Source organism: Balaenoptera borealis (genome assembly GCF_965194805.1).
Source record: "Balaenoptera borealis genome assembly, chromosome: X".
Taxonomy (NCBI): domain Eukaryota; kingdom Metazoa; phylum Chordata; class Mammalia; order Artiodactyla; family Balaenopteridae; genus Balaenoptera; species Balaenoptera borealis.
Genome location: NC_138881.1, coordinates 72,197,679 through 72,210,584, shown reverse-complemented (window position 1 = coordinate 72,210,584; position 12,906 = coordinate 72,197,679). Strand labels below are relative to the sequence as shown.

The 12,906-nt window shown below is 38.4% G+C and overlaps 1 protein-coding gene across 4 annotated transcripts in view; it reads right to left on the bottom strand.

Moving 5' to 3' along the window:
- DACH2 (dachshund family transcription factor 2) overlaps positions 1–6,491 on the bottom strand; it is a 623,157-nt gene extending 616,666 nt beyond the window's left edge. For all 4 annotated transcript variants that reach the window (XM_082377224.1, XM_082377222.1, XM_082377221.1 and 1 more), the window contains exon 1: positions 5,807–6,491. In XM_082377224.1, the coding sequence (XP_082233350.1) occupies positions 5,807–6,321 (515 nt within the window). In that variant the 5' untranslated portion in view covers positions 6,322–6,491. The remainder of the gene's footprint in view (positions 1–5,806) is intronic.
- Positions 6,492–12,906: the final 6,415 nt, after the last annotated feature.

The following is a 12,906-nucleotide window of genomic DNA, read 5'->3' as shown; positions in this document are numbered from 1 at the left end:
GCTTCAATCTCTTTGACATTGCTGGCAGTGTATGGGAACATTAATGCATCTGTCATGATAACAAGCTAAGAATAACATCTAGACATCAAACCGAGCAGAGAATCCATCTGAAGTGATTCATTCAGATCTGTCTCATTGATTTATTAAACACAGGGCAACATCTGCAGCCTCACAGAGCCGCTTGGTGAAATTAATGCAAGATCAATTCAAATGGAAAAAAGTGTAAAAGAGATAAATCAAAACACAATTTACATGCAGTTCCACAATCAGGCTTATTGGGTGCAAATGCTCGATTTCCCTTCCAAAGCAAATGTGTTTAAATGTTGTTTTATCTTTTTAGAATTGTGTGATCTGAAGTGACAGTGAAGAGTTTTGCAGGTTGAGATGGTGAAAGAGAAGAAAAGGGGGGAAAAAATGCTACCAAAGACCTTTTGAATATGCAACAAGAATATCATTAATACCTAATTGTTTTCCTTTTGGGGAAAGGTTTGATGTCCTTTCTCTGAAAACATGATCTTTTCAGTTTTAGTCAATTAGGGCAGTTTTAATGTATATTTGAGATGTATAGAGTGGATATATCTAAATCATTTGTTTCTTGAAATGCACCAGATAAAGTGCCACTGGAGATATAGATTGCCAACTGAAATATAATATATTATGATTAGGATTTCTCACAATTACATTTGCCAGCTGGAAGCACTTTTAAAACATCTAGAGATTTCATTAAGACAAAATAAGGTTACTTAAGAAAGCAGCAAACAATTCAGACTTGATATTTTATACAGTTATTTGGGATTTCCTGTATGAAACCATCTAAAACATTAATGTTTGAAGACCATCACTTCCTAATTATTTATTGGCATTCATGTACTATACACTGAGGTTAATATCATATATAAATATCCAAAGATATTCTCCATCATACCATGCATCATTTCTTTAATATAATATCCCTCACCTAATAATGAGTGTTTGGGACAAATATGAAATCTAGCTAAAGTATTAGATTAAATACAAATATTGTTGGTTATACAGAAGTGTGCATTTAAAATGAATGTACACGTGGAAGTTCTGTGCACTGGCACATGACTAGATTGCTTTAATTATAATCTTGACATCATTCTCTAATAAAAGACTATGTGACTACTTTTAACAGACATGACTATCCCCTCGTTATCCCACGAATTAAAATGTCTGCATTTACTGCCCAGATTAATTTCTAGAACCTTTTATCGTTTCCGAAAATGTAAGTCATACAAAATATTAGCCCAGGAAAGTGATACAAGTTCTTCAAAAATTTGATTTTGCTTAACTTTACTATGAATGAAAACATCAATTTTCAAAGTAAATTGTTATTCTTTATGGATTATGAACTATATTCATCAAGTGTGAATACAAAGCCAAACTCATTGAATGCTTAAAATAATCATATTTCTAGTACTTGAAAGCAGTAGTTTTAAATTGTTGTAAAAGTCAGTATAAGTCACATAAAGTTATTTTAACATGGAAGCCCATTTATGTTCTGTTCACACAGTCAAAATAACAATAAACCACAACTGGACCATTTAAATTTTTACTTAAAAAAATGAACTTTAATAATTTGAATATATGTTGAATCATGTCTCTAAATGCATTAAAATGTTTTCTTAATCATACATTCTTGTTTCTTTAAGCATCCATTTAACTATATGTAAATGACTGAATAACATTTAATCAGTTGGTCCTCAAATGAAATTAAATGCTGATCATGAAATCTGACAATGTAACTTTTATATAGATAGGTAGATAAAGAGAGATAACACTAAAATGTATTGGCTGATTTTTCACATTTACTGAATACCAATTTTTAATTTAATATTTTACTGCCACATTAAACTTTGAAGAATTTAGTAAGGAAAATCCATTGCATAAGAGTGAGATTTTTAGACATTTGCTTTCTGACCTGCCTGCACTCTCTGATATTAAAACTCCAAATTCTCTTGGACAAGAAGTAGAAAAAATAATCACGGTGCTTTATCTGCAAAAACAAAGATCTGAAACAAGGTAACAATTTTTCCTATTTGGTTTGGGTCTTTTTATCATTTCTTAATAACCCTCAAAATAATTTTCTTTACAATTAATTTCTAAAGCTAAAGGGCATCAAGGAAAAATACTTATATAGCCCTCTGCAATTGCAGTGATGTAAAGCTTGACTTATTTAATAGAACAATGAATAGTCAAGAGTTTTAGTCTTTCTATTCTCTAGTAGCTGAGGCAGGTATTATTTTCCAACTTCTTTTCTGGGAAGACAACTTTGAATACTTTGATAATTAGCTAATAAAAGTAGTTAATGTAAGGCACTGACTGAGTTCTTTTTGTGGCTTTCAGTACTGTCAAAGAAACAATCATATATCTATTTTACTCATTCATTTTTCTTCAGTGTGCATTAATAAAAACGTGCCCTGAGCTAAATCAAAGTGCCACTTCGTGGCAACACCTTAAGGTCTTTGAAAATGACCAATTTGAAAATGGTCTATTTTGTGTGTTCTGGAATAGTGTAGGAAGCATTCCAAATTAAAATACCCTAAATCAGGACTTATACTCTTCCCCAGTTATCTGACAGAGAGGGGGAGAAATGTTTGTTATGTAGGAAAAGAAAATTGCCAATGACACCATTACAAATAGGCCTTCCATTCTACAATACACTATGGAAATTTATCCATCAGGAGATGAAGATGAATCTCTTTTCTCAAATAAGAATAGTATGTAGGAGTTTCCACTCGGACTTTTTCCTTGCACTTTTCCCCCTTTTAGCTTAAAGTGCTAGGAAGTCATGAGTCCTGAAAGACAATCCTCTTTAGCCAAGTCTCCACTGGTACATCGCTCATCTTCTTTGGGCATCTCTATAAGCTCTTCTGATCCATCTTTCACTCCCTCTCATGGCATCATTCTGCTCACATCCTACATCTCTTTTCTCTTACTGGCTCTGTGTCTCATCTACCTTATTTTGTCTCTCTTGGGCCTCATTCCTATTTACATCCCTCCTTTCTTTTCACTGAATAGAAAAGTCATAGAAATAATGTTTACTTAAATACTAATTTCACAATTTTATAAAATCATTCAGATGTTGGGAATGATTTAAACTACACGTATCTGTAAATAATGTTACCTCAAGTCATAAGGCATTCATTACAAGCATTATCATATTTTGTAGTTTTTTAACTACGTGATGATGAGGGCATTTTGCAACAAAATTTGGTAATGTTAATTAGGTTTTTTCCAGAAATTATGAGGGTTTGTTTACTACCTAGAAACTGCAATATAGATGTTTCTAGTAGTTTTCCTCATCTTTATTTATAGATTGAATTCATAGAATATATTTCATAAATTTTTACAATTATATATTGCAACACTTGTAACACAATTATAGAAAATGCATGTAATAAATAAAATACTCATAAAGAAAAAAATGCCATAGGAAGCACATGCATCATATCTCAAATATATTTCTTCTTACATTTTTAATATTTCTCTATCACCTTTATACGTGCACATACACAAAAGCAATCTAAACTCCAAAAAAAGTTGGCATTGTAAATGCTGTGATAAGGATTAAATAAAACTTAACTGAATAAAAATAATAACCTAAAAACACATCATATAACAGGGTCCAAAAATAGTATAAGAACACTTGCCTCTGGATACAGAGAAATTTATCATTTTTTCCTTCAGTAAGTAGCTCTAATAAAAATTAAAGTTTCTATTTACAGAGGAAAGCATCAAAATCACATTAAAATACTAATCTTTTTTTTTTAATGAAAGTCATAGATTTTGCTCAAGGGTGTGTAAATTAATTATTAAAGAAGGTAGAATTTCCTATGTGTAATCATTGTTCCTCTTTAAGAGTGGGCATTTGTAAGAGAGAGAAGAGGGAAGGGAGAAAGGAGGAGAAGGAGGAGAAAAAGAAGATAAGGAGGAGGAGGAGGAGAGAAGATAGGTTTTCAGGTCTGCGATTGTTTAAATCTTTTCAAATGACAACAAATAAACTAGATGGCCCTCATCTGAAGTCCCTGGTAACCCTCTGAGTTTGTGTATTCGTAGGGTGCTTTGTGGTCAAAATAAAATTTCCTTTCTACTCTTAAAACCTATATTTGCTTATTTTATTGAGGGAGCAGTTATCCTTTGTGTTTTAAGGCCATCCATCTTCCTTAAGAAAATGTGATCTAATAAACCAGGTTTTTAAGCCCCAGATATGAATCAGGTAGGAGTTCTCATATGAACAGGTTTCTGTTTAATTGCTAGAACACAGGAGAACACTGCTCAAAGGGAAAAAAAGAAAAACAAAAGGTTCCCTTGTAAGTTCTGTACCATTATCTGATTGTAGCAGTCAGCAACAACAGTTTGTCTACAAGTTGCCAGTATACTTCAACTATACATAGTAATTTGGATTTTACAACAGATGTGACAACTGAGTTAGTTTTGGTTCATAAACCCAGAGATCTTATGATCTAAAGTTGCACTGTAAGAAAGTCTACCTCTGCAGAAGTTTTCTGCAAAATGATCAACAGCAGTGCTATTTTACAACAAAACCCTTTGCCCCCTTTAGCCTGGTGATGGTGGTTTGGTTTGTATGCTAATCACATCTGCCAAATGTGTACTTTCCTAACAGATATTAACAGACTGCAGATGGAATAAATACTAAGAAGACTAATTTACAGGTCTTTAAAAAAATCAAATAATCTTTGAATATAGTTTACTTTTCTTTTTTTAAAAAACTCAGAAACATTGAATAAAATTTGCTTATGGACATATGCAAATGGCTATTTGTTCTATAATGTACTTCTAAGCTGTGATATGAAGGAGGTACACTTACAACCAGAGAAGCTGGCCATCATCATTTATGGAATCCTCTCTTTGGGGGAATGGGATCTTCCAACTGTTTGCCTGGGGGGAAGAGCTGAAAGCATCCTCTCTGGAAAACCTGCCAACTTTTACTCCGATCCCCAACCCGGTCCCAGCCCCAGCGTTCATGCCCCACATTGCCCTCTGCAGATGACCCAAAGGGACGATCCCAGGAAAGTGACATCTGTCATCGTTCTTTAAAAAAAAAAAAAAAAAAAATAGGCTCCATCGACTTTCCTGTATCGTGTACGGGGAAGCTTTGCGCAGCAGGCGTGAGCACTTGTCCTCACGCTCTCTCTCTCTCTCTCTCTCTCTCTCTGTCTCTCTCTCTCACACACACACACCCAGACACACACACACCATCACCATCACCGCCACCACACACCAACGCACTCTCACAACAAACACACAGGATGGGGAACGAATCACCCTCTGGGATGGATTCTAGACTTCCGACCCTCTGCATCCCCCAAATGCTGTGTTCTGGATTGCCAGCTTAGGAGCCCAGTTTACAGCTCAGCCAGCCCACTCCTCCAGAAAGCCCTTGGTGTCCGTGTTCAGGAGAAAAACCTATCCGACCCGTACGGCCACAAAAGAGCAGGAAAGAAAACCAAATAGAGAAATTAACAAATAACCACAAGCAGCCAGAAAGCCATGCAAGGTATGGGAGAAAGGCTGGAAACTTTCAGTACAGGACCGCAAACTGAAGTTTGTGCGGGATTTTCTTAGACCCAAGCCCTGCCACTGAGCTCAGACTAGAAGGGACAGGCAGTTAATGAGTCCTTCCAGTCCTCTTTCCCCACCGTCTTACACCGTGAAGAGTAGAGCAAGCTAGTTAAGACTCACTCTCTACAAAGTTGGATGAGAATGAGACATGCAAAAGAGGGCAAAGGGGGAAGAGCGAGCCAAGAAACGAGTATCTCACCTGGCATTGGTGCAATCGGTGAACAAAGTTTCAAAGTCTTTCCTGGTGATGAGTTTGCAGCGGTTGACCCCGGGCTGGATGGCCCCCAGCCCGCGGAGGATCCGGACCTGCTCGACAGTACACACCACCGGAGATATGTCCAGTCTCTTCAGCTTGGTGTACACCGTATGCAACCCTCCCACCAGGTGCTTGAGAAAGAGATCAAAGACTTGCGGCAGGCAGATCAGTTCCTGGCCGTCCATCAGGAACGAAGCTACCTTCACCCCATGCATGTCGACCATCCTGCACTCGTTGGTGTTGGTGTTGCCGCTGCCTACGCTGGCACTACCGACCCCGCCACCCCCCGCGCTGCCGCTGTGGTTATTAGCCATGAAACTGTTGATCATATTGGGGGTGAGACGAGGAGGCTCTCCAGGGGTCGAGTACAGGGGTTCGGCCCTAAATAAGCCCCCCGCGACGCCCGTGCCGCTGGAAGTTGCAGAGATCACCGGAGGTGCGGAGACGGCCATGGTCATTCAGTCTCAGATCGTTGGTCTTCAGGCCTTCGCTTTCTTACCCTGTCTCTTCTAGGTCTCCTCCTACTCTCTCCCTCACTCTCTCGCTCTCTCTCTGGCGCGCTTTCGCTTGCTCCGAACTGTTTGCAATTCTACAGTAGCTAGGCTCACGCTCACCCACCACCCAGCAAACCATAAGCGGCCCAGACCAGTGGCGGCCCGAAACCCCACCCCCACCACACCCCCTCCCGAGACTGGCAGCGCCCCCCAGCCAATGGGTCCCAACCCCTCGGCTCCCGAGCGCGCCGAATGGCTGCCGCCCACGAGGAGGTGGAGACTCCTGGCCTGCCTCCCGACTACCTGAGGCAGTTCAGGGCCAGCGGGTGAATGGGGATGGAGCCCGAGAAGGGGGCGGTGTGGTGCCTCTGCTTCATGCCTAGCAGTCTGACGAGAGAACGTCCAATTATTACGCAGAGCTCTCAAAGTGGCCTAGGATACGAACTCCTCCCCTCCGCGCCCCAAGAGTGTCGAGGTGGGAACACAAAGGGGGATTCCAGACTGTGCCTCGCCCCAATCTGTTGCCACCCCGCACCCGGGTTCAGTCGAGGAAAGAGAGGTGGCAGCTCCAATTCCATTTGCACATTGCTCCCAAACTCTGCGGGAGCTAAGAAATGGCTTCGCCCAGCTTCCAAGAAGATGAGTCCAGTAAGTTCAGAAGTAAACAGTCAGCCTTTCTCCAGCCCATCTAGCGCGCTTGGTGTAAGTTCTCCCACATCCAGTGCACAGAGGAACCAGCGTCCAATATCGCACTCAAATCACAGTCGCGGGTTGCTAACCCGCTCCTATGCACTGACAATCAGCAGGCACAGCGAGCCTGTGAACACTTTGGAAACAGGCAGACTTGGTTTTTGGGTGGCGGACGGACGCCTCTTTTTACGGAACTTCCGCCACTATCCTGGAACAGACTCGGCTTTCTGTGTCGCCATCCCTTAGTTTCAGGATTGCCCTGTCCCATCCTCGGCTAAAATTGATAAGAAAAGTTCCTTTATGTCTCAAGACAGTCATTACAGAATATAAGAGAAGAGCCAGGGTCTGTGCTCTTTAATATTGCATTTTCTTCCCTCGTCTGTGGGCTTGGATGGTTCAGTGATTAGAGCTCCACGTCCTGAAGTGTAGCTCAAGATTCCTCCTTCCCCACTTGTCAAGTGCCCTCAAACGCACTGTAAGAGCCCATAATAAGCAAAATGTCTAGGCAAGGTATGTTCCAGGGAAAAGGCATGATCTTTTCCACACATCACATGGTGGTTAGATCACTAGCAAAGTTGTGTGAAGACTCCTTGTCGACCTTTCAATTCTTTGAAATCAAGGTATTTCCTTTCCTGTGCTCCTCTCCTCTAGAGGCTGTTATTCAGAAAGTGAAATCCATGCTTTTGCTTCCTTACAAAACGTTATCAATGATACAGCTAAGACAACGTCTCCAATACTCTTACAGAATGTAAATAATTTTAGGAACTTACTGAATTTTACTCAGATCTCCTTGTACTTAGCAGTATCAAAGAGTAGGAATAAGTGGGCTTTTTTTTTCCCTCCCTTAGTAAGACATAAATGTCCTAAATTGGATTTTTCAGCCTCTCTCTTCAACATCTTTTCTCCTTTTATCATTTCATCAACCAAGTAGTAAGAACTATCCTTTGAGTGACTTTAAAGTTTCAATTTTTAATTGTATGGAGTCAAAATGCTAAGAAGTTATGATGATAGTTGCTTTTGGAATAATGGTGAAAAGCGACTCTAACATAATAGACTGTAATGGGTGCAGCCACAAAAGGCATTGAATTGTTCTTGCTAGTTTGCTACTGTTGTGGAAAGAAAATAAGAAGGAACAAAAAAGGACAATTGAGAAAGATTATCAGAAAGATTATCAGATTATTCTGAAAAGTAGAGATTTTCAGAAAAGAATAGGAAAGCACTAATAGAAATGTTGGTATTTACCAGGTTTCTTTAAAGATAAATCCCAAATTGTGTTCAACAAGTGTTTTGACAGAAATGTCTATTAAGCTGTGTGCTGAAATAACTCAACTTTGATAACTGTGTGTGATTGAAATTTCGAGATGAATAAGTTTGACTTTAAAAGGGAAGGGTTTTGGGTGTTTTTTGTTTTCAGAAATTTCTCTAACTGCGTTAAAAATCCTAAGGCCAAGCTGTGCTCCCTGTGTATCGCTACACTCACATTATCAAATCCTTTTTATTCGCACGCAGAGTGGTTTGGAGTTTTCAGGAATGGGATGTTGCACAGTTGTTTCAATGTTTCAAATTTAAGAAATTCTGATATATAAAAAGGAAAGGTAGAACATTCAGGCTGCAATCACTGTTTGTAATATTGAAAAACAGAAGTTGTTTTCAATAACAAAAAGTTACTTTTTGTTATTGAAAACAACTTTTGAAAAGGCTCAAACTAGATATGTCATATATTTAATGTGATCTATCAGATATGTAGTAATATTTTAATTATTACCAGAGATTAAGGTTCAATTTCTAGTAGAAATACTAGAGACTAAAATTGATCATTGAAGGGTTAAAGTCCCTTGGAAGCTTGAAATACACAAAAGACCATTGGCTTCATTATTTGAATTCCCTCCCATTTGCAGCCTTCTAGAAAGTAAACTTGGTAATTTTCATAAGGGATACTTGTAATTTAAAGATTTAGTCATTTAGATCTAATAGACCAGGTGTTTTCTCCTTGGGTTTTCTTGATATTTTGATTACTTTATTTCTATTATGCTATTTCTTCTCTTATTATTATCTAGGCTTTGAGATTGAGACAAATTCCACATGGAGAGTTTGTTTTTATCCCTTTCTGACTTTAATGCCTTTCATAAACCAAACAGATTTCTAAATAAGTCTGGGTTCCTACAAGGCCCAAGGAAGCCTTGCACATCAACACCCTGTAAGTTGGAACTGCATGAAGCAATATAAAATCATAAAGGCGGCAGTAAACTGAGTACCCTTGGGAGATGACTCTTTATGGAGAGAGGCACTAAACTAAAACTACGTAAATACTCAAGGTGTGTGCATTCCAGGCACTCCAGCAAATAAGAACAAAATTAATGCAAACAGATATCATATCTCATCAGAACAAGAAGTTCTAGATGCCACTATTCCAGTGGAATGATTTGGGGCCTAAGTGAAGTGTAGCCTCTCATACAGTGAAATGCTATAATCTTCTGTGATTTAGTTAGCAATTTACATTTACTCCTAATTCACGCTCAGTTTGGAGGGGGAGGGTGCTCATTTGTGACTTTAGGCAAAACATTCTACTTTGTTCCACATTGTCAGTGAAAGCAGGTACCATTTTCATTAAAAATAAATAAATATATTGGCAATCTTATGCAGGATTACAAAATGTCCAGAACCATTTGAAGGGGGTGGTTTTTAGAATGTGCATTCAAGCAAAACCCAAGGTAATGAATGGTATTATTTGAAACCCTCAGATGACTGAGGTTGCAGCCTCTAATATGGCCTCTAATCAGAACCTCTCAAGAGCCCTCTAAGATTCATTTTCAGACAAACAATAAAAGGAAGTTGATTGGGCAAGGCAATAAATGTGAAATGAAAGCATTCATATAATCAAGAGTTTAACAGGCTAAAGCCTACAGGTATACCCCACTCAATGGAATATATGGTTTCCTAGGAAACTGGCTATAAAATGACCTTCTATAATATAAATTCTTTTTTCTCATTCAGTTCAACATTAAATTAAAGATGAGTTCCAAGGGAGGCAAAGATGGAGAAGGGGGTCCACTGGAGAGAGAAAACAACTGGCCAGAACTGAAGGAGTAACAGTTAAAAATCAGATGCTTAAAGAAAAAATGAACATTTGCCAACTGAAGTATAAAAAGAAACTCTCAAAGCACCTCAGAAAGTATAAACACTTGCCAACTTTCAACATATCATACCCCTAACTGCACTGTTCTACGGGAGAAGGAGATGTGTCAACTTTAAAGTCCATCTCTGTCTCCATGTGTATTGTTCCCCTTTAAATCTTAGGCTTTTGACTGTTCAAATTCAAGCCATTCTAACTTCAGCTGGATGCCCACTGCTACTTAGTATCCTTTTATTCATTTTGTTGACTCCCTGTTAAATTCCCTGCAGCAGCAACTCCAACCCTACTCTGCAAGTCACCCTCCCCCTCCCTCTCATCAGCTATTGCCTCCTACTTCTCTATGATTTTACCACAAAGTTATTCAAAAGGAGCTCCCTCCACCTCCCTTTTCCCCTAAAAAGCTTTGTCCATATTCCCTCTTATCTTCTACTTCTTCCCTCATCCCTCAGAAAATAAAAAGTCTTCTCTACTCTCTTCACTGATGTTCATGACTCCTCTTAGCTCCAAGTCACTGTCTACCAAATTTATCTCCGTCACTCTCTTTGGCATCTCCAATCTCTTCCTCTCTACTTGATCTTTTTTTTTTCCCTTTTACTATTATTAAAAATGTTCAAGGCTAGGAATCCTTTAGACAGACAGACAAAAACTTTCCTCAACCCTAACCGGTGGTTCTCAGAGTGTGGTCTGTGGACCACTCTGGCATTACCTGAGTACTTGAGAGAAATGCAAATTGTTAGGCTTGACCCAAGACCGACTGAATGTGAAACTCTGGGAGTGAGGCCCAGCAACCCGCATTGTAACAAGCCCTGGTGATTCCAATGCCTGCAAAACTTTGAGACCCACTTGCCCTGGAGTTACCAACCTTTCACGCACTTTTTGAAAATCTATAATTGTTTATCTTCTTCCTTAGCAAACTTTCATGCCTTAACCTTTTGCAATTTGATTTCTGCTCACCACTTGGCCGAAACTATTTTCACAGAGGTAATATCTGATCTCCTAATGCCAAATTCAAAGTCGTTTTCTAAATTCTCATCCTTTGAGATTCTTCAGCTTTTTACACTACCGGCATCAGTCTTGAACACCTAGCCCTTGGCTTTCATGGCTTTCCAATAATCTGTTTCTCCTCTTTCTTACTCTCCTTTTCCTTTTCATGTCCTTGCTCTTGACCCTGAAATGCTAAAATTCCTTAATGTCTATAGTCTTACTTGTGGTGATTTCATCAACTTTCTACAGCTTCAACAACCACCACTTTACAGATTACACCAAATCTTATTTCCAGCTTTCTTAAAACTCTCCTGGCAAATTGGGCATTTCCACTTGGATGTCCCATGGTCAGCTCAAACTCAGCATGCCCCAAACTGATTAATTATCTTACTCCCTTCAAATCTGTTCTTTGTTTTTCACTTCTGATATTTCTTAATGCTTTCTCCATGCAGCTAGTCACCTGTTACAGAAACTTGGAAGAAACCTTTGATTTCTCTGTATCCATTATACCCTCATCCAATTAGTCACTAAGTTTCGTGACTTCCCTTTCAGCAATACCTTTTTCCATTCCTTTCCATTCTCAATGTTGCCACCTTAGTTTTTTCCATCATTGGTTGCTTGTACCATTACAACAATTACCTCAATCTCTCTACTTTCAGGCGCTTCCTCCTGCAATCTAGCGAGTATACCAGGTTATTTTTTCTAAAGTTTCACTCTGCTATTTAAACATCTTCATTATTAGCTCTCTGGCCACCAGATAAATTCCAAACTTTTAAGAGTGACATTTAACTTCTTCTTTGAGTTACCTTCCATCCTTTCCTCCAATACTCTTGACATGTTGCCTGTACACTGGTAAATGGGTATTACTTTCCACTCTTCTCAAACCTCTTATACCCTCCCACCCTGGTGTTAATGCTTATGTCATTCTTTCCACATAGAATATGTTGCTGCATGCCACCTCACCTCCACCCATCCAAATACTAACCATCCTTTAAGACTGTACTCCAATTCACCTCCACAAAGAACTCCTTCATTTTTTTTTTCCCAGCCAGAAATGGGCTCTCTCTCTTCTGAACTCTCATAGCATGTTGTGCCTCTCTTAACGCAGTTAAAACATGCTGCCTTTTATTACAGTCTTTTGTATTAGGTCCTCTCCTAGAATAAGGTTAGTCAGGTTAGGGATCACATGTATCTAACCAATATGCCATTTCAAGTGCCAACCACAGTGCCTGGCTCATTGTAGGTGCCCATACGTGTTTAGTAAATGAATGATATGTGATAGTCATTCATAAGCTGTTAAGTTATATAAATGTTCGTTATTAACAATTTTGAAGTAGAGTCTAAGAGGTTGGTGTGCATTAAAGATATGTTTTTTTGTTAAAAGAATGACGATTTTGCTTATTAGTAGTTTCTGGATCTTTTTAGTGATGGCTGGCTTCTCAGATTACTTAAGAATTATTTCAGTTTTTACTTATCTAAGCATTAATTTCCTCACAAAAGCTTTTTTTAAAATGTGATAAATTTACATTGTTATGTTTACTTCTATGAACCCTAAAAAATTTGTTATACATTTACAATGAATATATTATAAAATATAATAAATATAATAAAATATATTTAATTTACATAATTATGTAATAAAACATTTAAATCTCTGTTTGAAACCTTATTAACTTTTTTATTCTACATGTTTTGTTTTATGTAAGGGTATTTTAACTGAGGAAGTAAGTCACTGAGATAAC